At 49.8% G+C, this 25730-nt stretch overlaps 1 protein-coding gene across 9 annotated transcripts in view; it reads right to left on the minus strand.

The window, feature by feature from the left end:
* PFAS (phosphoribosylformylglycinamidine synthase) overlaps window positions 1–25730 on the minus strand; it is a 92111-nt gene that overhangs the window by 35645 nt on the left and 30736 nt on the right. For 8 of the 9 annotated variants that reach the window (XM_058828526.1, XM_058828525.1, XM_058828527.1 and 5 more), the window contains exons 10-17: window positions 23637–23768; window positions 20227–20355; window positions 18421–18494; window positions 10759–10915; window positions 9339–9400; window positions 7486–7647; window positions 3096–3209; window positions 2064–2195 (exon numbers count right to left, since the gene is read on the minus strand). In XM_058828526.1, the coding sequence (XP_058684509.1) occupies window positions 2064–2195; window positions 3096–3209; window positions 7486–7647; window positions 9339–9400; window positions 10759–10915; window positions 18421–18494; window positions 20227–20355; window positions 23637–23768 (962 nt within the window). Of the gene's footprint in view, window positions 1–2063; window positions 2196–3095; window positions 3210–7485; window positions 7648–9338; window positions 9401–10674; window positions 10721–10758; window positions 10916–18420; window positions 18495–20226; window positions 20356–23636; window positions 23769–25730 lie in introns of all 9 variants that reach the window. The other variant, XM_058828529.1, reaches the window with a different exon arrangement.

Genomic DNA, 25730 nt, shown 5'->3' on the forward strand with positions numbered 1-25730 from the left:
GACAGTGGGGACATCAGGGAACAGAGGGGACAGCAGGGGACAGCAGGGGACAGCAGGGGACACGGGGACATCAGGGGACAGCGGGGGATGGTGGGGACAGAGGGGACAGAGGGGACAGCGGGGACATCAGCGGGGACATTGGGGACATTTGGGACATCAGGGAATATGAGGGGACATCGGGGGATGGTGGGGACATTGGGGACATCAGGGACAGTGGGGACATCGGGGGGGACATTGGGGACATTGGGAATATCTGGGGGATTTGGGGACATTGGGGACATCGGGGGGGACATGAAAGGGGCCACAGGTGGGGGTGGCACAGGTGACACAGGAGGTGACGCTGAGGTGACACAGATGACACAGGGGTGACACAGGTGACACACAGGTGACACACAGGTGACACAGGGGTGACACAGGTGACACAGGTGACACAGGGGTGACACAGGTGACACACAGGTGACACACAGGTGACACACAGGTGACACAGGGGTGACACAGGTGACACAGGTGACACAGGGGTGACACAGGTGACACACAGGTGACACACAGGTGACACACAGGTGACACAGGGGTGACACAGGTGACACACAGGTGACACACAGGTGACACACAGGTGACACAGGAGGTGACACAGGTGACACACAGGTGACACAGGTGACACAGGTGACACAGGTGACACACAGGTGACACTCAGGTGACACTCAGGTGACACACAGGTGACACACAGGTGACACAGGAGGTGACACAGGTGACACACAGGTGACACAGGTGACACAGGTGACACAGGTGACACACAGGTGACACTCAGGTGACACTCAGGTGACACACAGGTGACACACAGGTGACACAGGTGACACAAATGACACACAGGTGACACAGGTGACAATACCTTGTTTGTCAGGTACCTCTTGCTGCCCACGGCCGGGGGTTTGGGGTCACACAGGTGACACAGGGGTAACACAGGGATGACAGGTGACACAGGAGGTGACACACAGGTGACACAGGTGACACAGGTGACACTCAGGTGACAATACCTTGTTTGTCAGGTACCTCTTGCTGCCCACGGCCGGGGGTTTGGGGTCACACAGGGGTGACAGTGGGGTGACAGGTGACACACACAGGTGACACAGGTGTGACAGGTGACACAGGTGACACTCAGGTGACAAAGGTGACACAGAGGTGACACAGGTGACACAGGGGTGACACAGGTGTGACAGGGGTGACACAGGTGACAGAAGGGTGACACACAGGTAACACAGGTGACACTCAGGTGACACAGGTGACACACAGGTGACAGAAGGGTGACACAGGTGACACACACAGGTGACACAGGAGGTGACACAGGTGACACAGGTGACACAGGTGACACAGGTGACACAGGTGACACACAGGTGACACAGGTGACACAGGAGGTGACGCTGAGGTGACACAGGGGTCACACAGGTGACACACAGGTAACACACGTGTGACAGGGGTGACACTCAGGTGACACTCAGGTGACACAGGTGACCGTACCTTGTTGGTCAGGTACCTCTTGCTGCCCACAGCCGGGGGTTTGGGCTCACACAGGTGACACAGGTGACACAGGTGACACAGGGGTGACACACAGGTGACACACAGGTGACACACAGGTGACACACAGGTGACACAGGTGACACACAGGTGACACAGGTGACACAGGTGACAATACCTTGTTTGTCAGGTACCTCTTGCTGCCCACGGCCGGGGGTTTGGGGTCACACAGGTGACACAGGGGTGACACACAGATAACACAGGTAACACAGGTGACACAGGTGTGACAGGTGTGACAGGGGTGACACAGGTGACACAGGAGGTGACACAGGTGACACAGGTGACACACAGAGGTGACACTCAGGTGACAATACCTTGTTTGTCAGGTACCTCTTGCTGCCCACGGCCGGGGGTTTGGGGTCACACAGGGGTGACAGTGGGGTGACAGGTGACACACACAGGTGACACAGGTGACACACAGGTGACACAGGTGACACAGGGGTGACACACAGGTGTGACAGGTGACACAGGTGACACTCAGGTGACAATACCTTGTTTGTCAGGTACCTCTTGCTGCCCACGGCCGGCAGCCTCAGCACTCTCTCCAGGGCGGCCCCGACCGAGAGCCCCGGGGGGAGGCTCAGGGGGCGCCGGGGGAGGGGCGACAGCGACAGCTGGAACTCCTGAATCGGGGGGGGACCCCGAAATTTGGGGGCAAAAACTCAAATTTTGGGGTCCCCCAAAAAAATCTCAGCTCCCCTCCCCCTTTTGGGGTCATTTTTGGGGGTCTCCCTTCCCTTGCCGGGGTTTTGGGATCTGGTTTGGGGTCCCCTTTTCGGATCCCTTTTTGGGGGGTCCCCCTCAAATTTGGGGTCCTTTTTTGGGGTGAAAAACTCAAATTTGGGGTCCCTTTTTTGGGGTCCCTTTTTGGGGGCCTCCCGTCCCTTTCTGGGGTTTTTCCCCTCGATTTTGGGATCTGTTTTTGGGTTCCCCCCCTCAGATTTTGGGGTCCCTTTTTGGGGTCACTTTTCGGTTCCTGCCCCTTTTTTTTTGGGATGATTTTTTGTGGTCTCCCCACCCCTTTCTGGGCCCTTTTTGGGGTTCCCCCCTCCCATTTTGGGGTCTTTTTTGGGGTCACCCTCTGACCCCCAAGGGTCCCTTTTTGGGGCTCCCCCTCCCCTTTTTTGGGGTTCCCCCAATCACTTTTGGGGTCCTTTTTTGGGGTCTTTTTTTGGGTGTCCCCCTTAAATTTGGGGTCCCTTTTTGGGGTCTTTTTTTGGGGTCCATTTTGGGGTGTCCCCCTCAGTTTTGGGCTCCTTTTTTGGGGTCTCTCCCCCCCAATTTTGGGGTTCATTTCTCGTGACCCCCCCCAAATTCGGGATCTCATTTTTGGGTACCCCCTCCCCCAAATTCTGAGCCCCGTTTTTTGGGGGGTCCCCACTCACCTTTTGGGACCCCATTTTTTTTGGGGTGTCCCCCCCAAATCCGAGATGCTTTTTTTTTTTCAGTTTCCCCTCCCCCCCCCCCCAGTTTTGGGGTTATTTTTGGGAATTTTGGGGTCGGTTTTTGGGGTCCCCCCTCACCTTTTGGGGCATCTTGCCCAGCACCCACTCCAGCTCCAGGTTGACGGGGGTGGGGAGCCCCTCGTGGGACCCCCCCTCGGGCACCGGCGCCGCCAGGTCATCGACCAGCACGATCTGGGGAGGGGGGACACCCCAAAATCACCCCAAATCGCCCCAAAAACAGCCCCAGAAATAGTCAAAAATCATCCCCAAAATCACCCCAAATCGCCCCAAAAACAGCCCCAGAAACCTCCAAAAACCATCCCCAAAATCACCCGAAATCACCCCAAAAACAGCCCCAGAAACAGCCCCAGAAATCCCCAAAACCACCCCAAAATCACCCCAAATCGCCCCAAAAACAGCCCCAGAAACCTCCAAAAAACATCCCCAAAATCACCCGAAATCACCCCAAAAACAGCCCCAGAAACCTCCAAAAACAGCCACAGAAACAGCCCCAGAAATCCCCAAAACCACCCCAAAATCACCCCAAATCGCCCCAAAAACAGCCCCAGAAACCTCCAAAAAACATCCCCAAAATCACCCCAAACCGCCCCAAAAACAGCCCCAGAAATCCCCAAAAATCATCCCCAAAATCACCCCAAATCACCCCAAAAACAGCCCCAGAAACCTCCAAAAACCATCCCCAAAATCACCCCAAATCACCCCAAAAACAGCCCCAGAAATCCCCAAAAACAGCCCCAAAAATCCCACAAAAACAGCCCCAGAAACCTCCAAAAACCATCCCCAAAATCACCCCAAATCGCCCCAAAAACAGCCCCAGAAATCCCCAAAAACAGCCACAAAAATCCCACAAAAACAGCCCCAGAAACCCCCAAAAACCATCCCCAAAATCACCCCAAATCACCCCAAAAACAGCCCCAGAAACCTCCAAAAACCATCCCCAAAATCACCCCAAATCGCCCCAAAAACAGCCCCAGAAATCCCCAAAAACAGCCACAAAAACAGCCCCAGAAATCCCAAAAAAACCATCCCCAAAATCACCTGAAATTGCCACAAAAACAGCCCCAGAAATCCCCAAAAGCAGCCACAAAAACAGCCCCAGAAACCCCCAAAAATCATCCCCAAAATCACCCCAAATCACCCCAAAACCAGCCCCAGAAATTCCCTAAAACACCCCCAAAAATCCCACAAAAACAGCCCCAGAAATTGTCAAAAATCACCCCCAAAATCACCCGAAATCGCCCCAAAAACAGCCCCAAAAACACCCAAAAATCATCCCCAAAAACATCCAAAAAATCAACCCCAAAACCGCTCCAAAATATCCAAAAACCATCCCCAAAATCACCCCAAATCGCCCCAAAAACAGCCCCAGAAATCCCCTAAAACCCCCACAAAAATCCCCAAAAATCAACCCCAAAATCACCTGAAATCACCCCAAAATCAGCCCCAGAAACCCCCAAAAACAGCCACAAAAACAGCCCCAGAAATCCCCAGAAACTGCCCCAAAAATCCCCAGATACACCCACAAAAATCCACCCCAGAAATCCCCAAAAACAGCCCCAGAAACCTCAAAAATCAACCCAAAAATGTCCAAACAATCAACCCCAAAACCGCTCCAAAATATCCAAAAACTTTCCCCAAAATCACCTGAAATTGCCCCAAAAACAGCCCCAGAAATCCCCAAAAATCATCCCCAAAATCACCCCAAATCACCCCAAAACCAGCCCCAAAAATCCCAAAAAAACCTGCAAAAATTCCCCCCAAAAGCCGGCCCCAAAACACCTCAAAAATCAGCCCCAAAAACCCCAAATCCACCCCAAAAACCCCAAATCCACCCCAAAAACCCCAAATCCACCCCAAAAACCCAAATCCAGCCCCAAAAACCCCAAATCCACCCCAAAAAATCCAAATCCACCCCAAAAACCCCAAATCCACCCCAAAAATCCAAATCCACCCCAAAAACCCCAAATCCACCCCAAAACCCCAAATCCACCCCAAAAACCCCAAATCCACCCCAAAAACCCCAAATCCAGCCCCAAAAACCCCAAATCCACCCCAAAAATCCAAATCCACCCCAAAAACCCCAAATCCACCCCAAAACCCCAAATCCACCCCAGAACCCCAAATCCACCCCAAAAACCCCAAATCCACCCCAAAAACCCCAAATCCACCCCAAAAACCCAAATCCAGCCCCAAAAACCCCAAATCCACCCCAAAAATCCAAATCCACCCCAAAAACCCCAAATCCACCCCAAAAACCCAAATCCACCCCAAAAACCCCAAATCAATCCCAAAAACCCCAAATCAATCCCAAAACCCCAAATCCACCCCAAAAACCCCAAATCCACCCCAAAACCCCAAATCCACCCCAAAAACCCAAATCCACCCCAAAAACCCCAAATCCACCCCAAAAACCCCAAATCAATCCCAAAACCCCAAATCCACCCCAAAAACCCCAAATCCACCCCAAAAACCCCAAATCCACCCCAAAAACCCCAAATCAATCCCAAAAACCCCAAATCCACCCCAAAAACCCCAAATCCACCCCAAAAACCCCAAATCAATCCCAAAAACCCCAAATCCACCCCAAAAACCCCAAATCAATCCCAAAACCCCAAATCCACCCCAAAAACCCCAAATCCACCCCAAAAACCCCAAATCAATCCCAAAAACCCCAAATCCACCCCAAAAACCCCAAATCCACCCCAAAAACCCCAAATCCACCCCAAAAACCCCAAATCAATCCCAAAAACCCCAAATCCACCCCAAAAACCCCAAATCAATCCCAAAACCCCAAATCCACCCCAAAAACCCCAAATCCACCCCAAAAACCCCAAATCCACCCCAAAAACCCCAAATCAATCCCAAAAACCCCAAATCCACCCCAAAAACCCCAAATCCACCCCAAAAACCCCAAATCCACCCCAAAAACCCCAAATCAATCCCAAAAACCCCAAATCCACCCCAAAAACCCCAAATCCACCCCAAAAACCCCAAATCCACCCCAAAAACCCCAAATCCACCCCAGAAACCCAAATCCACCCCAAAAACCCCAAAAACCCCAAAAACCCAAATCCACCCCAAAAACCCCAAATCCACCCCAAAAACCCCAAATCCACCCCAAAAACCCCAAATCCACCCCAAAAACCCCAAATCCACCCCAAAAACCCAAATCCACCCCAAAAACCCCAAATCCACCCCAAAAACCCCAAATCCATCCCAAAAACCCCAAATCCACCCCAAAAACCCCAAATCCACCCCAAAAACCCAAATCAATCCCAAAAACCCCAAATCCACCCCAAAAACCCCAAATCCACCCCAAAAACCCCAAATCCACCCCAAAAACCCCAAATCAATCCCAAAAACCCCAAATCCACCCCAAAAACCCCAAATCCACCCCAAAAACCCCAAATCAATCCCAAAACCCCAAATCCATCCCAAAAACCCCAAATCCACCCCAAAAACCCCAAATCCACCCCAAAAACCCCAAATCCACCCCAAAAACCCCAAATCAATCCCAAAACCCCAAATCCATCCCAAAAACCCCAAATCCACCCCAAAAACCCCAAATCCACCCCAAAAACCCCAAATCCACCCCAGAAACCCCAAATCCACCCCAAAAACCCCAAATCCACCCCAAAAACCCCAAATCCACCCCAAAAACCCCAAATCAATCCCAAAAACCCCAAATCCACCCCAGAAACCCAAATCCACCCCAAAAACCCCAAAAACCCCAAAAACCCCAAATCAATCCCAAAAACCCCAAAAACCCCAAGGGAACCCCAAAAATGACCCCCAGGACCCCAAATGTCCTCAAATGTCCCCAAATCCCCCCAATGTCCCCCCAGTGTCCCCAATGTCTCACCCGTCCGTCCCCGGTGATTGTCCCCAATGTCCCCAATGTCCCCATTGTCCCCAGTGATGTCCCCAGTGTCCCCCCAGTGTCCCCATTGTCCCCAGTGTCCCCAATGTCCCCAATGATGTCCCCATTGTCCCCAGTGTCCCCTCAGTGTCCCCAATGTCCCCAATGTCCCCAATGTCCCCAGTGATGTCCCCAGTGTCCCCAATGTCCCCAATGTCCCCAATGTCCCCAGTGTCCCCAGTGTCCCCTCACTATCCCCTCTCTCACCCGTCCGTCCCCGGTGATTGTCCCCAGTGTCCCCAGTGTCCCCAGTGTCCCCACACTGTCCCCAATGTCCCCTCAGTGTCCCCACTGTCCCCTGTCTCACCCGTCCGTCCCCGGTGATTGTCCCCACTGTCCCCAATGTCCCCTCAGTGTCCCCACTGTCCCCAATGTCCCCAATGTCCCCAATGTCCCCTCAGTGTCCCCACTGTCCCCAATGTCCCCAATGTCCCCAATGTCCCCTCAGTGTCCCCACTGTCCCCAATGTCCCCAATGTCCCCAATGTCCCCAATGTCCCCTCAGTGTCCCCACTGTCCCCTCTCTCACCCGTCCGTCCCCGGTGATTGTCCCCACCACGCTCAGGGGACACCTCTCGCGCTGGGCCAGGCGCTGCAGCAGCGCCAGCGCCCCCGGCCGGGCCAGCAGCGCGTTGGACTCCTGGTACTCGGCACCCCAGAGCTCCAGGACACTCAGCGTGGGGTCACCCAGCTGTCACCAAAATGTCACCAAAGTGTCACCAGAGTGTCACCAGAGTGTCACCAGTGTCACCAGTGTCACCATGGTGTAACCAGTGTAACGGGGGAGTGAAGGGATGGGGACATTGGGGACATTGGGGACATTGGGGACATTGGGGACACTCCTGGTACTCGGCACCCCAGAGCTCCAGGACACTCAGCGTGGGGTCACCCAGCTGTCATCGGTGTCATCGGTGTCACCAGAGTGTCACCAGTGTCACCAGTGTCACCAGTGTCACCAGTGTCACCATGGTGTAACCAGTGTAACGGGGGAGTGAAGGGATGGGGGACATTGGGGACACTCCTGGTACTCGGCACCCCAGAGCTCCAGGACGCTCAGCGTGGGGTCACCCAACTGTCACCAGAGTGTCACCAGTGTCACCAGTGTCACCAGTGTCACCACAGTGTCAGCAGTGTCACCAGTGTAACCACAGAGTGAAGGGATGGGGGACATTGGGGACACTCCTGGTACTCGGCACCCCAGAGCTCCAGGACGCTCAGCGTGGGGTCACCCAGCTGTCACCAGAGTGTCACCAATGTCACCAGTGTCACCAGGGCCACCACAGTGTCACCATGGTGTAACCAGTGTAACAGGGGAGTGAAGGGATGGGGACATTGGGGACATTGGGGACACATTGGGGACACTCCTGGTACTCGGCACCCCAGAGCTCCAGGACACTCAGCGTGGGGTCACCCAGCTGTCACCGGTGTCACCAGTGTCACCAGAGTGTCACCAGAGTGTCACCAGAGTGTCACCAGGGTCACCAGTGTCACCATGGTGTAACCACAGAGTGAAGGGATGGGGACATTGGGGACATTGGGGACAGGGGACACTCCTGGTACTCGGCACCCCAGAGCTCCAGGACACTCAGCGTGGGGTCACCCAGCTGTCATCGGTGTCACCAGAGTGTCACCAGGGCCACCACAGTGTCACCAGAGTGTCACCAGTGTCACCAGTGTCACCATGGTGTAACCAGTGTCACCAGTGTCACCAGTGTAACAGGGGAGTGAAGGGATGGGGGACATTGGGGACATTGGGGACATTGGGGACATTGGGGACAGGGGACACTCCTGGTACTCGGCACCCCAGAGCTCCAGGACACTCAGCGTGGGGTCACCCAGCTGTCATCGGTGTCACCAATGTCACCAGAGTGTCACCAGGGCCACCACAGTGTCACCAGTGTCACCAATGTCACCATGGTGTAATCACAGAGTGAAGGGATGGGGGACATTGGGGACACTCCTGGTACTCGGCACCCCAGAGCTCCAGGACACTCAGCGTGGGGTCACCCAGCTGTCACCAGTGTCACCAGTGTCACCAGGGCCACCGGTGTAACAAGGGAGTGAAGGGATGGGGGACACTGGGGACATTGGGGACATTGGGGACATTGGGGACACTGGGGACATTGGGGACATTGGGGACACTGGGGACATTGGGGGGGACATTGGGGACATTGGGGACATTGGGGACACTGGGGACATTGGGGACATTGGGGACATTGGGGGGGACATTGGGGACATTGGGGACATTGGGGACATTGGGGACACACTGGGGACATTGGGGACACATTGGGGACATTGGGGACACATTGGGGACACATTGGGGACACTGGGGACACACTGGGGACACATTGGGGACACACTGGGGACATTGGGGACACTGACCTGGAAGCGGCTGGCGTAGATGACGGCCCCGGCCGGCTCCGAGATCTCCTTCAGGACATTCCCTGGGGACATCGGGGACATTGAGGGGACGTTGGGGACACCGGGGGGACATCAGGGGACATTGGGGGGGACATTGGGGACATCAGGGGGACATCAGGGGGACGTCGGGGACATCAGGGGGACATTGAGGGGACGTTGGGGACATTGGGGACAGCCCCAACCCCCTCGGAACCACCCCCCAGAAATCCCCCCCGGACCCCAAATCCCCCGAAATTCCCGATCCTCAAACGTCCCCAAATGTCCCCAAATGTCCCCAAACCCCCCCAAATGTCCCCAGATGTCCCCAGCTGTCCCCAAACCCCCTCAGATGTCCCCAAATGTCCCCAAATGTCCCCAAATGTCCCCAAATGTCCCCAATGTCCCCAAATGTCCCCAAATGTCCCCAATTGTCCCCAAATGTCCCCAGATGTCACCATTGCCACCAGCCCCCTGGTCATGGATGGAGCTGATGGGGTTCCCAATGTCCCCAGATGTCCCCAAATGTCCCCAAATGTCCCCGAATGTCCCCAAATGTCCCCAAGTGTCCCCAAATGTCCCCAATTGTCCCCAAATGTCCCCAAATGTCCCCAAATGTCCCCAAATGTCCCCAGTTGTCCCCAGTTGTCACCGTTTCCCCCGGCCCCCTGGTCATGGATGGAGCTGATGGGGTTCCCAATGTCCCCAGATGTCCCCAAATGTCCCCAAATGTCACCGTTTCCCCCGGCCCCCTGGTCATGGATGGAGCTGATGGGGTTCCCAATGTCCCCAGATGTCCCCAAATGTCCCCAAATGTCCCCAATTGTCCCCAGATGTCCCCAATTGTCACCGTTTCCCCCGGCCCCCTGGTCATGGATGGAGCTGATGGGGTTCCCAGTGTCCCCAAATGTCCCCAAATGTCCCCAGATGTCCCCAAATGTCCCCCAATGTCCCCAATTGTCCCCAAATGTCCCCAAATGTCCCCAGATGTCCCCAATTGTCCCCAGATGTCCCCAGATGTCCCCAAATGTCCCCAAATGTCCCCAATTGTCACCATTGCCACCAGCCCCCTGGTCGTGGATGGAGCTGATGGGGTTCCCAATGTCCCCAAATGTCCCCAAATGTCCCCAAATGTCCCCAATTGTCACCGTTTCCCCCGGCCCCCTGGTCATGGATGGAGCTGATGGGGTTCCCAATGTCCCCAGATGTCCCCAAATGTCCCCAGATGTCCCCAAATGTCCCCAGATGTCCCCAGATGTCCCCAAATGTCCCCAAATGTCCCCAAATGTCCCCAATGTCCCCAGATGTCCCCAATTGTCACCGTTTCCCCCGGCCCCCTGGTCGTGGATGGAGCTGATGGGGTTCCCAATGTCCCCAAATGTCCCCAAATGTCCCCAATTGTCACCGTTTCCCCCGGCCCCCTGGTCATGGATGGAGCTGATGGGGTTCCTGGCGCCGCTCTCGGCGCAGCCCCGCAGGACCCGGTTCAGTTTCTGCTCCATCTCGGGGTCCCCGCGCTGCACCGCCCCCAGATCCCGCTGGGCCTCGTTGTCACCCTGGACCTGGGGAGAAGAGAATCCCAAAAATCCCAAAATCCCAAAAAATCCCCAAAAATTCTGACCAGAAAAACCCCAAAAAACTAAAAAAACCCCCAAAGAATCCATCCAGAAACACCAAAAATTCATCCAAGAACCCTAAAAATCCCAAATCCCGCTGGGCCTCGTTGTCACCCTGGACCTGGGGAGAAGAGAATCCCAAAAATCCCAAAATCCCAAAAAATCCTGAAAAATTCTGACCAGAAAAACCCAAAATCCCAAAAAAACCCCAAAAAAATTGATCCAGAAACACCAAAAATTCATCCAAGAACCCCTAAAAACCCCAAATCCCAAATCCCAAACCCCAAATCCCAAACCCCAAATCCCGCTGGGCCTCGTTGTCCCCTTGGACCTGGGGAGAAGAGAATCCCAAAAATCCCAAAATCCCAAAAAATCCCCAAAAATTCTGACCAGAAAAACCCCAAAAAACGAAAAAAACCCCAAAGAAATCCATCCAGGAACACCAAAAAACCCCAAATCCCAAACCCCAAATCCCAAACCCCAAACCCCAAATCCCAAACCCCAAATCCCAAATCCCAAACCCCAAATCCCAAATCCCAAATCCCAAATCCCAAACCCCAAACCCCAAATCCCAAACCCCAAATCCCAAATCCCAAACTCCAAATCCCAAATCCCAAACCCCAAATCCCAAATCCCAAATCCCAAATCCCAAATCCCAAATTTATCCCAAATCCCAAACCCCAAATCCCAAACCCCAAATCCCAAATTTATCCCAAATCCCAAACCCCAAATCCCAAACCCCAAATCCCAAACCCCAAATCCCAAATTTATCCCAAATCCCAAACCCCAAACCCCAAATCCCAAATCCCAAACCCCAAATCCCAAACCCCAAATCCCAAATCCCGCTGGGCCTCGTTGTCCCCTTGGACCTGGGGAGAAGAGAATCCCAAAAATCCCAAAATCCCAAAAAATCCCCAAAAATTCTGACCAGAAAAACCCAAAATCCCAAAAAATCCCCAAAAAAATTGATCCAGAAACACCAAAAATTCATCCAAGAACCCCAAAAATCCCAAATCCCGCTGGGCCTCGTTGTCTCCTTGGACCTGGGGAGAACAGAATCCCAAAAATCCCAAAATCCCAAAAAATCCTGAAAAATTCTGACCAGAAAAACCCCAAAAAACGAAAAAAACCCCAAAAAATCCATCCAAGAACCCCTAAAAACCCCAAATCCCAAATCCCAAATCCCGCTTGGCCTCGTTGTCCCCTTGGACCTGGGGAGAATGAAATCCCAAAAAATCCCAAAAAATCCCAAAATCCAAAAAGATCCCGAAATCCCAACTGGAAAAACAAAAAAAAAAACCAAAAGAAACCCCCCAAAAACCCCAAAAAATCCCAAAAAACCCCAAAAAATCCATCCAGGAACCCTAAAAAATCCCAAAAAATCCATCCAGGAACCCCAAAAACCCCAAAAACTCCATCCAGGAACCCCAAAAATCCCAAAAAATCCCAAAAAATCCATCCAGGAACCCCAAAAATCCCAAAAAATCCATCCAGGAACCCCAAAAATCCCAAAAAATCCATCCAGGAACCCCAAAAAATCCCAAATCCCAAAAAATCCCAAAAAACCCAAAAAATCCTGACTGGAAAACCCAAAAAAAAAGAAAAAAAATCCATCCAAAAATCCCAAAAATGCCGCAGGAAACCCCAAAAATTCATCCAGGAACCCCAAAAACCCAAAAAAGTCCCAAAAATTCATCCCAGAACACCAAAAAAACCCCAAAAATTAATCCAGGAACCCCAAAAAACCAAAAAAAATCCCAAAAATCCAACCAGGAACCCCAAAAAATCCAAAAAAATCCGGGAACACCAAAACCACCAAAAAAACCCCAAAAAATTCAGGCAGGAACCCCCCAAAAAATCCCCAAAAATTTCCTAAATCCCCCCAAATCTGCCCCAAAATTCCCCAAATTCCACCCAAACCACCCCAAAATCCTCCTGAATTCCCAAAATTCCCCAAAATTCCCAAATTCCCTCAAATCCCCCCCAAATTCCCAAAAATTCCATCCCAAATTCCCAAAAATTCCCCCAAATCTGCCCAAAATCCCCTCAAATCCCCTAAAAATTCCCCAAATTCCACCCAAACCATCCAGAATTCTCCCTGAATTCCCAAAATTCCCAAAATTCCCCCCAAATTCCTGAAAATCCCCCAAATTTCCCCTTAAATTCCCAAAAATCCCCCCAAAAATCCCCCAAATTCCACCTCAAATCCCCTCAAATCCCCCCAAAAATCCCCAAAAATCCCCCCAAAATTCCCCAAAATTCCCCAAAATTCCCAAATTCCCTCAAATCCCCCCCAAATTCCCAAAAATTCCATCCCAAATTCCCCAAAAATCCCCCCAAATCTGCCCAAAATCCCCTCAAATCCCCCAAAATTCCCAAATTCCACCCAAAAAATCCCCAAAAATTCCCAAAAAATCCCCAAAAATCCCCCAAAATCCCCTCAAAATTCCCCAAATTCCATCCCAAACCATCCAAAATCCCCCTGAATTCCCAAAATTCCCAAAACTCCCCCCAAAATCCCCCCAAATTCCTGAAAATCCCCCCAAAATCCCCTCAAAAAATCCCCCAAAACCCCCCCAAAAATCCCCAAAATCCCCAAAATTCCCAAATTCCCCCAAAATTCCCCAAATTCCATCCCAAACCATCCAGAATTCCCCCTGAATTCCCAAAATTCCCCAAATTCCCCCCAAAATCCTGAAAATCCCCCCAAAATTCCACCTAAAATCCCCCCAAAATTCCCTCAAATCCCCCCAAAAAATCCCCCCAAAAATCCCCAAAAAATCCCAAAAATTCCCAAATTCCCCAAATTCCATCCCAAACCATCCAGAATTCCCCCTGAATTCCCAAAATCCCCCCAAAATCCTGAAAATCCCCCCAAAATCCCCCCAAAAATCCCAAAAAATCCCCCCAAAATTCCCAAAATTCCCCAAAATTCCCCAAATTCCACCCAAAAAATCCCCAAAAAAATCCCCAAAAATCCCTAAAAAATCCCAAAAAAATTCCCAAAAATTCCCCAAAAATTCCCAAAAAAGCCCCAAAATTCCCCAAAATTCCCAAATTCCCCAAATTCCCGGGAAAAGGCCAAACCTGGATGGAGGAGGCGGCCCCTCCCCCCACTCCGATGCGATAGACAGGACCCCCAAAATCCCCCAAAAATCCCCAAAAATCCCCCAAAATTCCTCAAATTCCCCAAATTCCCCAAATTCCATCCCAAACCATCCAGAATTCCCCCTGAATTCCCAAAATTCCCAAAAATCCCCCAAAATCCCCCCCAAATTCCTGAAAATCCCCCAAAATCCCCAAAATCCACCCAAAAATCCCCCCAAAAATCCAAAAAAATCCACCCAAAAATCCCCAAAATTCCCAAAATTCCACCGAAAACCCCCCAAACCTCCCCAAAAAAATCCCCAAAAAATCTCAAAAATTCCCAAATTCCCCAAATTCCATCCCAAACCATCCAGAATTCCCCCTGAATTCCCAAAAATCCCCAAAATCCTCCAAAATGCCCCCAAAATCCTGAAAATCCCCCAAAAATCCCCCCAAAAAATCCCCCAAAAATCCCCCCAAAAATCCCCAAAATTTCCCAAATTCCACCCAAAAAATCCCCAAAAAATCCACAAAAAATCCACAAAAAATCCCAAAAATTCCCAAATTCCCCAAATTCCATCCCAAACCATCCAGAATTCCCCCTGAATTCCCAAAATTCCCCCAAAATCCCCCCAAAATCCCCAAAAATCCCCCAAAATCCCCCAAAATTGCCCCAAATTTCCAAAATTCCATCCCAAACCACCTCAAATTCCCCAAAATTTCCCAAAATTCCCCAAAATCCCCCCAAAATCCTGAAAATCCCCAAAAATTCCCCCAAAAATTCCCAAAAAATCCCCCAAAAATCCCAAAAAATCCCCCCAAAAAATCCCCAAAATTCCCCAAATTCCACCCAAAAAATCCCCAAAAATTCCCAAAAAATCCCCAAAAAATTCCCAAAAATTCCCAAAAAATCCCAAAAATCCCCCAAAATTCCCAAATTCCCCAAATTCCTGGGAAAAGGCCAAACCTGGATGGAGGAGGCGGCCCCTCCCCCCACTCCGATGCGATAGACGGGACCCCCCAAAACCCCCAAAACCCCCAAAATCCCCAAAAATCCCCCAAAATTGCCCCAAATTCCCAAAATTCCCCAAATTCCATCCCAAACCATCCAGAATTCCCCCTGAATTCCCAAAATTCCCAAAAATCCCCCAAATTCCCCCCAAAATCCCCAAAATCCCCAAAATCCACCCCAAAATCCCCCCAAAAAATCCCCAAAAAATCCCCAAAAATCCCCAAATTCCACCCAAAAAATCCCAAAAAAATCCCCAAAAAATTCCCAAAAATTCCCAAAAATTCCCAAATTTTCCCAAATTCCCCAAATTCCATCCCAAACCATCCAGAATTCCCCCTGAATTCCCAAAATTCCCAAAAATCCCCCAAATTCCTGAAAATCCCCCAAAATCCCCAAAATCCACCCAAAAATCCCCCAAAAATCCCCCCAAAAAACCCCCAGAAATCCCCAAAATTCCCCAAATTCCACCCAAAACCCCCCGAAAAATCCCCAAAAAATCCCAAAAAATCCCAAATTCCCCAAATTCCATCCCAAACCATCCAGAATTCCCCCTGAATTCCCAAAATTCCCAAAATTCCCCAAAATCCCCCAAAATTCCTGAAAATCCCCAAAAAATCCCCCCAAAAATCCCCAAAATTCCCCAAATTCCACCCAAAACCCCCCCAAAAAATCCCCAAAAAATCCCCAAAATTCCCCAAATTCCACCCAAAAAATCCCCAAAAATCCCCAAAAAATCCCAAAAATTCCCAAATTCCCCAAATTCCCCAAATTCCATCCCAAACCATCCAGAATTCCCCCTGAATTCCCAAAATTCCCCCAAAATCCCCCCAAAATCCCCAAAAATCCCCCAAAATCCCCAAATTCCCCAAATTCCCAAAATTCCATCCCAAACCACCTCAAATTCCCCAAAATTTCCCAAAATTCCCCCAAATCCCCCCAAAATTCCCAAAAATCCCCCAAAATCCCCAAAATCCACCCCAAAATCCCCCCAAAAAACCCCCCAAAATCCCCAAAATTCCCCAAATTCCACCCAAAATCCCCCCAAAATTCCCCAAAAATTCCCAAAAATTCCCAAATTCCATCCCAAACCATCCAGAATTCCCCCTGAATTCCCAAAATTCCCAAAATTCCTCCAAAATCCTGAAAATCCCCCCAAAATCCCCCCAAAAATCCCCAAAAATCCCCCCAAAAATCCCCAAAATTTCCCAAATTCCACCCAAAAAATCCCCAAAAAATCCCCCAAAAAATCTCAAAAATTCCCAAATTCCCCAAATTCCATCCCAAACCATCCAGAATTCCCCCTGAATTCCCAAAATTCCCAAAAATCCCCCAAAATCCCCCAAATTCCTGAAAATCCCCCCAAAAATCCCCCCAAAAAATCCCCCAAAAATCCCCTCAAATCCCCCCAAAAAAGTCCCCAAAATTCCCCAAATTCCACCCAAAAAATCCCCAAAAATCCCCAAAAAATCCCAAAAATTCCCAAAAATTCCCAAAAAATCACAAATTCCCCAAATTCCATCCCAAACCATCCAGAATTCCCCCTGAATTCCCAAAATTCCCAAAATCCCCCCAAAATCCTGAAAATCCCCCCAAAATTCCTTCAAAAATTCCCCAAAAATCCCCCCAAAAATCCCCAAAATTCCCCAAATTCCACCCAAAAAATCCCCAAAAAATCCCCAAAAATTCCCAAAAATCCCCAAAAATTCCCAAATTTTCCCAAATTCCCCAAATTCCCCAAATTCCATCCCAAACCATCCAGAATTCCCCCTGAATTCCCAAAATCCCCCCAAAATCCTGAAAATCCCCCCAAAATCCCCCCAAAAATCCCAAACAATCCCCCCAAAAATCCCCAAAATTCCCCAAATTCCACCCAAAAAATCCCCAAAAAATCCCCAAAAAATCCCAAAAAAATTCCCAAAAATTCCCAAAAATCCCAAAAATCCCCCAAAATTCCCAAATTTTCCCAAATTCCCGGGAAAAGGCCAGACCTGGATGGAGGAGGCGGCCCCTCCCCCCACTCCGATGCGATAGACGGGACCCCCAAAATCCCCCAAAAATCCCCCAAAATCCCCCAAAATTCCCCAAAATTCCCCCAAAATTCCCCAAATTCCCCAAATTCCATCCCAAACCATCCAGAATTCCCCCTGAATTCCCAAAATTCCCAAAAATCCCCCCAAATTCATGAAAATCCCCCTAAAATCCCCCCAAAATCTCCCCAAAAATCCCCCAAAAAATCCCCCCAAAAATCCCCAAAAATTCCCAAATTCCACCCAAAACCCCCCCAAAAATCCCCAAAAAATCCCAAAAATTCCCAAATTCCCCAAATTCCCAAAATTCCATCCCAAACCATCCAGAATTCCCCCTGAATTCCCAAAATTCCCAAAAATCCCCCAAATTCCCCCCAAAATTCCTGAAAATCCCCCAAAAATCCCCCCCAAAAATCCCCCAAAAATCCCCCCAAAAATCCCCAAAATTTCCCAAATTCCACCCAAAAAATCCCCAAAAAATCCACAAAAAATCCCCAAAAAATTCCCAAAAATTCCCAAAAATCCCAAAAATCCCCCAAAATTCCCAAATTTTCCCAAATTCCCGGGAAAAGGCCAAACCTGGATGGAGGAGGCGGCCCCTCCCCCCACTCCGATGCGATAGACGGGACCCCCAAATCCCCCCCAAAAATCCCCAAAAATCCCCAAAAAATCCCCAAAATTCCCAAATTCCCCAAATTCCACCCCAAACCATCCAGAATTCCCCCTGAATTCCCAAAATTCCAAAAATTCCCCAAAAATTCCCCCCAAAATCCTGAAAATCCCCCCAAAATCCCCCCAAAAAATCCCAAAAAATCCCCCAAAAATCCCAAAAAATCCCCCCAAAAATCCCCAAAAAATCCCAAAAATTCCCAAATTCCCCAAATTCCATCCCAAACCATCCAGAATTCCTCCTGAATTCCCCAAATTCCCAAAATTCCCCAAAATCCCCCCAAAATCCCCAAAAATCCCCCCAAAATCTCCAAAATCCACCCGAAAATCCCCAAAATTCCCCAAATTCCACCCAAAACCCCCCCAAAAAAATCCCAAAAATTCCCCAAAATTCCCAAATTCCCCAAATTCCATCCCAAACCATCCAGAATTCCCCCTGAATTCCCAAAATTCCCAAAATTCCCCAAATTCCTGAAAATCCCCCCAAAATCCCCCCCAAAAAATCCCAAAAAAATCCTCAAAATTCCCCAAATTCCACCCAAAAAATCCCCAAAAAATCCCCAAAAAATCCCAAAAAAATTCCCAAAAATTCCGAAAAATTCCCAAAAATTCCCAAATTTTCCCAAATTCCCCAAATTCCCGGGAAAAGGCCAAACCTGGATGGAGGAGGCGGCCCCTCCCCCCACTCCGATGCGATAGACGGGACCCCCCAACTTCACCACCAACATCCCTGGGGGGGGAGGGGCGGCTCAGGAGGGGATTTTGGGGGGATTTGGGGAATTTTGGGGATTTTTGGGAATTCTGGAGGATTTTGGGATGGAATTTGGGGAATTTTGGGGGGGATTTAAGGGGAATTTTTGGGGATTTTTGGGGATTTTGGGGGATTTTTGGGGGGATTTGAGGGGATTTTTGGGGGGATTTTGGGGGATTTTTGGGAATTCTGGAGGATTTTGGGACATTTGGGGGAATTTTGGGGGGATTTGGGGGAATTTTTGGGGATTTTTGGGGATTTTTGGGGATTTTTGGGGGAATTTTGGGGGATTTTTGGGAATTCTGGAGGATTTTGGGATGGAATTTAGGGAATTTTGGGGGGATTGGAGGGGATTTTAGGTGGAATTTGGGGGGATTTTGGGGGGATTTGGGGAGATTTGGGGGGATTTGGGGGGGATTCAGTGAATTTTGGGGATTTTTGGGAATTCAGGAGGATTTTGGGGTGGTTTGGGATGGAATTTGGGGAATTTGGGGCAGATTTGGGGGATTTGGGGCGCATTTGGGGGGATTTTGGGGGATTTGGGGGAGGATTTGGGGGGATTTTCGGGAATTCAGGAGGATTTTGGGTGGTTTGGGATGGAATTTGGGGAATTTTGGGCAGTTTTGGGGGGGATTTGGGGGAGGATTTTGGGGGATTTGGGGGGGATTTGGGGATTTTGGGGAGGATTTGGGGGATTTGGGGGATTTTGGGGGATTTTTGGCTTTTTGGAAGGATTTTGGGGGGATTTGGGGGATTTTTGGGGATTTTGGGGGGATTTGGGGAATTTTGGGGAGAATTTGGGGAAATTTGGGGGGATTTTGGGGGATTTGGGGTGTTTTGGGGTGTTTTGGGGTGTTTTTGGGGTATTTTGGGGTATTTTGGGGTGTTTTTGGGGTATTTTGGGGTGTTTTGCGGTGGTTTTGGGGCGTTTTTGGGGTGTTTTTGGGGAATTTTGAGGTATTTTGGGGTGTTTTTGGGGTGTTTTTGGGTGTTTTGGGGTGTTTTGGGGTATTTTGGGGTGTTTTGGGGGTGTTTTTGGGGTATTTTGGGGTGGTTTTGGGGAATTTTGGGGTATTTTTGGGGTATTTTTGGGGTGTTTTTGGGGTGTTTTGGGGGTATTTTGGGGTGTTTTTGGGGTGTTTTTGGGGTATTTTGGGGTGTTTCTGGGGTGTTTTTTAGTATTTTTGGGGTATTTTTGGGGTATTTTGGGGTGTTTTGCGGTGGTTTTGGGGTATTTTGGGGTATTTTGGGGTGTTTTGGGGGTATTTTGGGGTGTTTTTGGGGTGTTTTTGGGGTATTTTGGGGTATTTCTGGGGTGTTTTTTAGTATTTTTGGGGTATTTTTGGGGTATTTTGGGGTGTTTTGCGGTGGTTTTGGGGTATTTTGGGGTATTTTGGGGTGTTTTCGGGGTGTTTTGGGGTGTTTTTGGGGTATTTTCGGGGTATTTTGGGGTGTTTTCGGGGTGTTTTGGGGTGTTTTTGGGGTATTTTTGGGGTATTTTGGGGTGTTTTCGGGGTGTTTTGGGGTGTTTTTGGGGTATTTTCGGGGTATTTTGGGGTGTTTTGGGGTGTTTTGGGGTATTTTGGGGTGTTTTGGGGTGGTTTTGGGGTGTTTTGGGGGGATTTTGGGGTGTTTTGGGGGTATTTTTGGGGTATTTTCGGGTGTTTTTGGGGTATTTTGGGGTGTTTTTGGGGTGTTTTTGGGCCCTTACCCGGCTCCGGGGCCTCTTTCCGGACGTGCTCGTCCTCCAGGGCTCCGATGCCGCCGCTGAACATGATGGGCTTGATCCACTCCCGGCGCTGCCCCCCGGGCAGGACCTGCCCAAAGGAGCGGGCGAAGCCTGGGGACACCAAAATCCACCCAAATTCACCCAAATCCGCACAAAAATCCCCACCAGAATCACCCAAAATCACCCAAAATCGGGGGAAATCAAAAACGGGAAAAAATGGTCAAAAATCGACCCCAAGCTCAGCCCAAAAAGTCAAAAATCAGCCCCAAAACCAGCCCAGAATCCCTGGACAAAGCCTGGGAATCCCAAAATCCGCCCAAATTCACCCAAATCTGCACAAAAATCCCCACCAAAATCAGCCAAAATCGGAGGAAATCAAAAACAGCAAAAAAAGGTCAAAAATCGACCCCAAGCTCAGCCCAGACCCCCCAGGAAAAGCCTGGGGATACCAAAATCTGCCAAAATTCACCCAAAATCACCCAAAATCATCCCAAACATCCCAAAGTCACCCAAAATCATCCCAAACATCCCAAAATCACTCAAAATCATCCCAAATCACCCAAAAGACCCCAAAATACCCCAAAATACCCCAAAATCAGCCCCAAGCTCAGCCCAGACCACCCAGGAAAAGCCTGGGGATACCAAAATCTGCCCAAATTCACCCAAATTCACCCAAATCCGTGAAAAATTCCAGCTGAAATCACCCAAGATCGGCTGAATTCACTCAAAATCACCCCAAATCACCCCGAATCAACGCAAAATCACCCAAAATCGCTCAAAAAAAATCTCAAGTCACCCAAAACCACCCCAAAATCCCCCAAAATCACCTAAAATCATCAAAAATCACCCCAAAATCACCCAAATCCATCAAAAAATTCCAGCTGAAATCACCCAAAATCGGCCAAAATCACTCCAAACCATCCCAAAATCACCCCAAAATCACCCCAAAATCATCCCAAAACACTAAAAGTTACCTCAAGTCACCCCAAATGACTCCAAAATCACCCTAAAATCACCTAAAATCATCCCAAAATCTCCCCAAACCGTCTCAAAATCACCCAAAATCACTAAAAATCATCTCAAGTCACCCAAAATCATCCCAAAATCATCCCAAAATCACCCCAAAATCATTCCAAACACCCCAAAATCACTAAAAATCATCCCAAAGTGACCCAAAATGACCCCAAAATCACCCAAAACGACCCAAAATCACCCGAAATCATCCCAAACACCCCAAAATCACTTAAAATGACCCCAAAATCACCCAAAATGATCCCAAAATCACCCAAAATGACCCAAAATCATCCCAAAATCAGCCCCAAGCTCAGCCCAGAATCCCTGAACAAAGCCTGGGAATCCCAAAATCCACCCAAATTCACCCAAATCCGCACAAAAATCCCCACCAGAATCGGCCAAAATCGGCCAAAATCAGCCAAAATCGGGGGAAATCAAAAACAGCAAAAAAAGGTCAAAAATCGGCCCCAAAACCAGCCCAGACCCCCCAGGAAAAGCCTGGGGATACCAAAATCCACCCAAATTCATCCAAAATCACCCAAAATTGTCCCAAAATCATCCCAAAATCACCCCAAAGTCACCCAAAATGACCCCCAAAATCCCCCAAAATCAGCCCCAAGCTCAGCCCAGACCCCCCAGGCAAAGCCTGGGGATACCAAAATCTGCCCAAATTCACCCAAATTCACCCAAAATCATCCCAAAATCAGCCCCAAAACCAGCCCAGAATCCCTGGACAAAGCCTGGGGACACCAAGATCCACCCAAATTCACCCAAATCTGCACAAAAATCCCCACCAAAATCGGCCAAAATTGGGGGAAAATTGGAGGAAATTGGAGGAAATCAAAAACGGCAAAAAAAGCTCAAAAATCGACCCCAAGCTCAGCCCAAAAAGTCAAAAATCAGCCCCAAGCTCAGCCCAGAATCCCTGAACAAAGCCTGGGAATCCCAAAATCCGCCCAAATTCACCCAAATCCACCCAGAAATCCCTGCCAAAATCGGCCAAAATCGGGGGAAATCAAAAATGGGAAAAAAAGGTCAAAAATCGACCCCAAGCTCAGCCCAGACCCCCCGGGAAAAGGCTGGAAATACCAAAATCCACCCAAAATCACCCAAAATCACCCAAAATCATCCCAAACATCCCAAAATCACTCAAAATCATCCCAAATCACCCCAAAATCACCCAAAATGACCCCAAAATCAGCCCCAAAAGCAGCCCAAACGTCCCCAAAATGTCCCCAAATGTCCCCAAACGTCCCCAAAATGTCCCCAAATGTCCCCAAACGTCCCCAAAATGTCCCCAAATGTCCCCAAATTATCCCCAAAAGTCCCCAAATGATCTCCAAATGTCCCCAAGAGTCCCCAAATTGTCTCCAATTGTTCCCAGGTGTCCCCAAAACATCCCCAAATGTCCCGAAATCCCCAAAAATGTCCCCAAATGTCCCCAGATGTCCCCAAATTGTCCCCAAATGTTCCCAAAATGTCCCAAAATGTCCCCAAATGTCCCCAAATGTCCCCAAATGTCCCAAAATTATCCCAAACTGTCCCCAAGAGTCCACAAATGACCCCAATTGTCCCCAAATCGTCCCCAAATGTCCCCAAATTATCCCCAAAATTATCCCTAAATGTCCCCAAATGTCCCCAAAACGTCCCCAAATTGTCCCCAGCTGTCCCCAGACCCCCCCAAACGTCCCCAGGTGTCCCCAGATATCCCCAAATGTCCCCAAATTATCCCCAAAATTATCCCCAGATGTCTCCAGATTGTCCCCAAATGTCCCCAAAATGTCCCCAAGAGTCCCCAAATGTCCCCAAAACGTCCCAAAATCATCCCCAAATGTCCCCAGGTGTCCCCAGAGCTGTCCCCAGGTGTCCCCAGGTGTCCCCAGGTGTCCCCAGGTGTCCCCAGGTGTCCCCAGGTGTCCCCATGTCCCCCCAGGTGTCCCCAATGTCCCCCAGATGTCCCCAGGTGTCCCCAGTGTCCCCCCATGTCCCCCCAGGTGTCCCCAGGTGTCCCCAATGTCCCCCCAGGTGTCCCCAGGGGTCCCCCCAGGTGTCCCCATGTCCCCCCAGGTGTCCCCAGGTGTCCCCAGGTGTCCCCAGGTGTCCCCAGGTATGTCCCCCATGTCCCCCCATGTCCCCCCAGGTGTCCCCAGGTGTGTCTCAGGTGTCCCCAGGTGTCCCCCCATGTCCCCCCATGTCCCCCCAGGTGTCCCCAATGTCCCTCAGGTATCCCCAGGTGTCCCCAGGTGTCCCCAGGTGTCCCCAGGTGTCCCCAATGTCCCCCCAGGTGTCCCCAGTGTCCCCAGCTGTCCCCAGGTGTGTCCCCAGGTGTCCCCCCATGTCCCCCCAGCTGTCCCCATGTCCCCCAGGTGTCCCCTCACCTGCCAGCAGGGGTTCCCCGAATTTGTTCCCGTAGTCGCTGGCGCCGTCGCTGGCCCCGATGGCCACCTCGAGGGGCCGGGCAAACGCCGCAGGGTACGGGGCCAGCGCGTCCTCCCAGGGCTGCTGGAACCCTGCAGGGGGAAATGGGGCTGGAAATGGGGCAGAAATGGGGCAGAAATGGGGCAGAAATGGGGCTGGAAATGGGGCTGGAAATGGGGCAGAAATGGGGCAGAAATGGGGCTGGAAATGGGGCTGGAAATGGGGCTGGAAATGGGGCAGAAATGGGGCTGGAAATGGGGCAGAAATGGGGCTGGAAATGGGGCTGGAAATGGGGCTGGGGGGGCAGAAATGGGGCTGGAAATGGGGCTGGAAATGGGGCTGGGGGGCAGAAATGGGGCTGGAAATGGGGCAGAAATGGGGCAGAAATGGGGCTGGAAATGGGGCAGAAATGGGGCTGGAAATGGGGCTGGAAATGGGGCTGGAAATGGGGCAGAAATGGGGCTGGAAATGGGGCTGGAAATGGGGCAGAAATGGGGCAGAAATGGGGCAGAAATGGGGCAGAAATGGGGCTGGAAATGGGGCTGGAAATGGGGCAGAAATGGGGCTGGGGGTGAGAAATGGGGCTGGAAATGGGGCTGGAAATGGGGCAGAAATGGGGCTGGAAATGGGGCTGGAAATGGGGCTGGAAATGGGGCAGAAATGGGGCTGGAAATGGGGCTGGGGGTCAGAAATGGGGCTGGAAATGGGGCTGGAAATGGGGCTGGAAATGGGGCTGGGGGTCAGAAATGGGGCTGGGGGTCAGAAATGGGGCTGGGGGGCAGAAATGGGGAATTTTTGGGAATTTTTTGGGAATTTTTGGAGAATTTTTGGGGAATTTTTTGGGAATTTTTGGGAATTTTTGGGAATTTTTGGGGAATTTTGGGGGAATTTGGGGGAATTTTTTGGGAATTTTTGGGAATTTTTTGGGAATTTTTGGGAATTTTTGGGAATTTTTGGGAATTTTTTTTGGAATTTTTGGGAATTTTTGGGAATTTTTGGGGGAATTTTTTGGGAATTTTTTTTGGAATTTTTGGGGGAATTTTGGGGAATTTTGGGGAAATTTTGGGGGGAATTTTTTGGGAATTTTTGGAGAATTTTTTGGGAATTTTTTGGGAATTTTTGGGAATTTTTGGGGAATTTTGGGGTAAATTTTGGGAATTTTTGGGAATTTTTGGAGGAAGTTTTGGGGGATTTTGGGGGGATTTTGGGGGGAATTTTTTGGAAATTTTTGGGAATTTTTGGGAATTTTTGGGGGAATTTTGGGGGAATTTTTGGGGAATTTTTGGGGAATTTTTGGGTAAATTTTGGGAGTTTTTGGGGGATTTTGGGGAATTTTGGGGGGATTTTGGGGGGAATTTTTGGGGAATTTTTGGGAATTTTTGGGAATTTTTGGGAGAATTTTTTGGGGATTTTTGGGGGATTTTGGGGGGAATTTTTTGGAAATTTTTGGGAAGTTTGGGGGAATTTTGGGGGAATTTTTGGGGGAATTTTTGGGAATTTTTCGGGAATTTTTGGAGGAAGTTTTGGGGGATTTTGGGGGGATTTTGGGGGGAATTTTTGAGGAATTTTTGGGAATTTTTGGGAATTTTTGGGGGAATTTTGGGGGGATTTTGGGGGGAATTTTTTGGAAATTTTTGGGAAGTTTGGGGGCAATATTTGGGAATTTTTGGGGGATTTTGGGGGAATTTTGGGGGAATTTTTTGGGAATTTTTGGGGGAATTTTTGGGAATTTTGGGGGAATTTTGGGGGATTTTAGGGGGAATTTTTGGGGAATTTTTGGGAATTTTTTGGGAATTTTTGGGAAATTTTGGGGGAATTTTTGGGGGATTTTTGGGAATTTTTGGGGCATTTTGGGGGGATTTTTTGGGAATTTTTAGGAATTTTTTGGAATTTTTGAGAATTTTTGGGGGAATTTTTGGAGAATTTGGTGGGAATTTTTGGGGGATTTTGGGGAATTTTGGGGGGATTTTGGGGTAATTTTTTTTGAATTTTTAGGAATTTTTGGGGAAATTTTTGGGAATTTTTGGGGGAATTTTTTTGAGAACTTTGGGAGA

The sequence above is a fragment of the Poecile atricapillus genome (genome assembly GCF_030490865.1).
Source record: "Poecile atricapillus isolate bPoeAtr1 chromosome 36 unlocalized genomic scaffold, bPoeAtr1.hap1 SUPER_36_unloc_5, whole genome shotgun sequence".
In the NCBI taxonomy this organism is placed as follows: Eukaryota; Metazoa; Chordata; class Aves; order Passeriformes; family Paridae; genus Poecile; species Poecile atricapillus.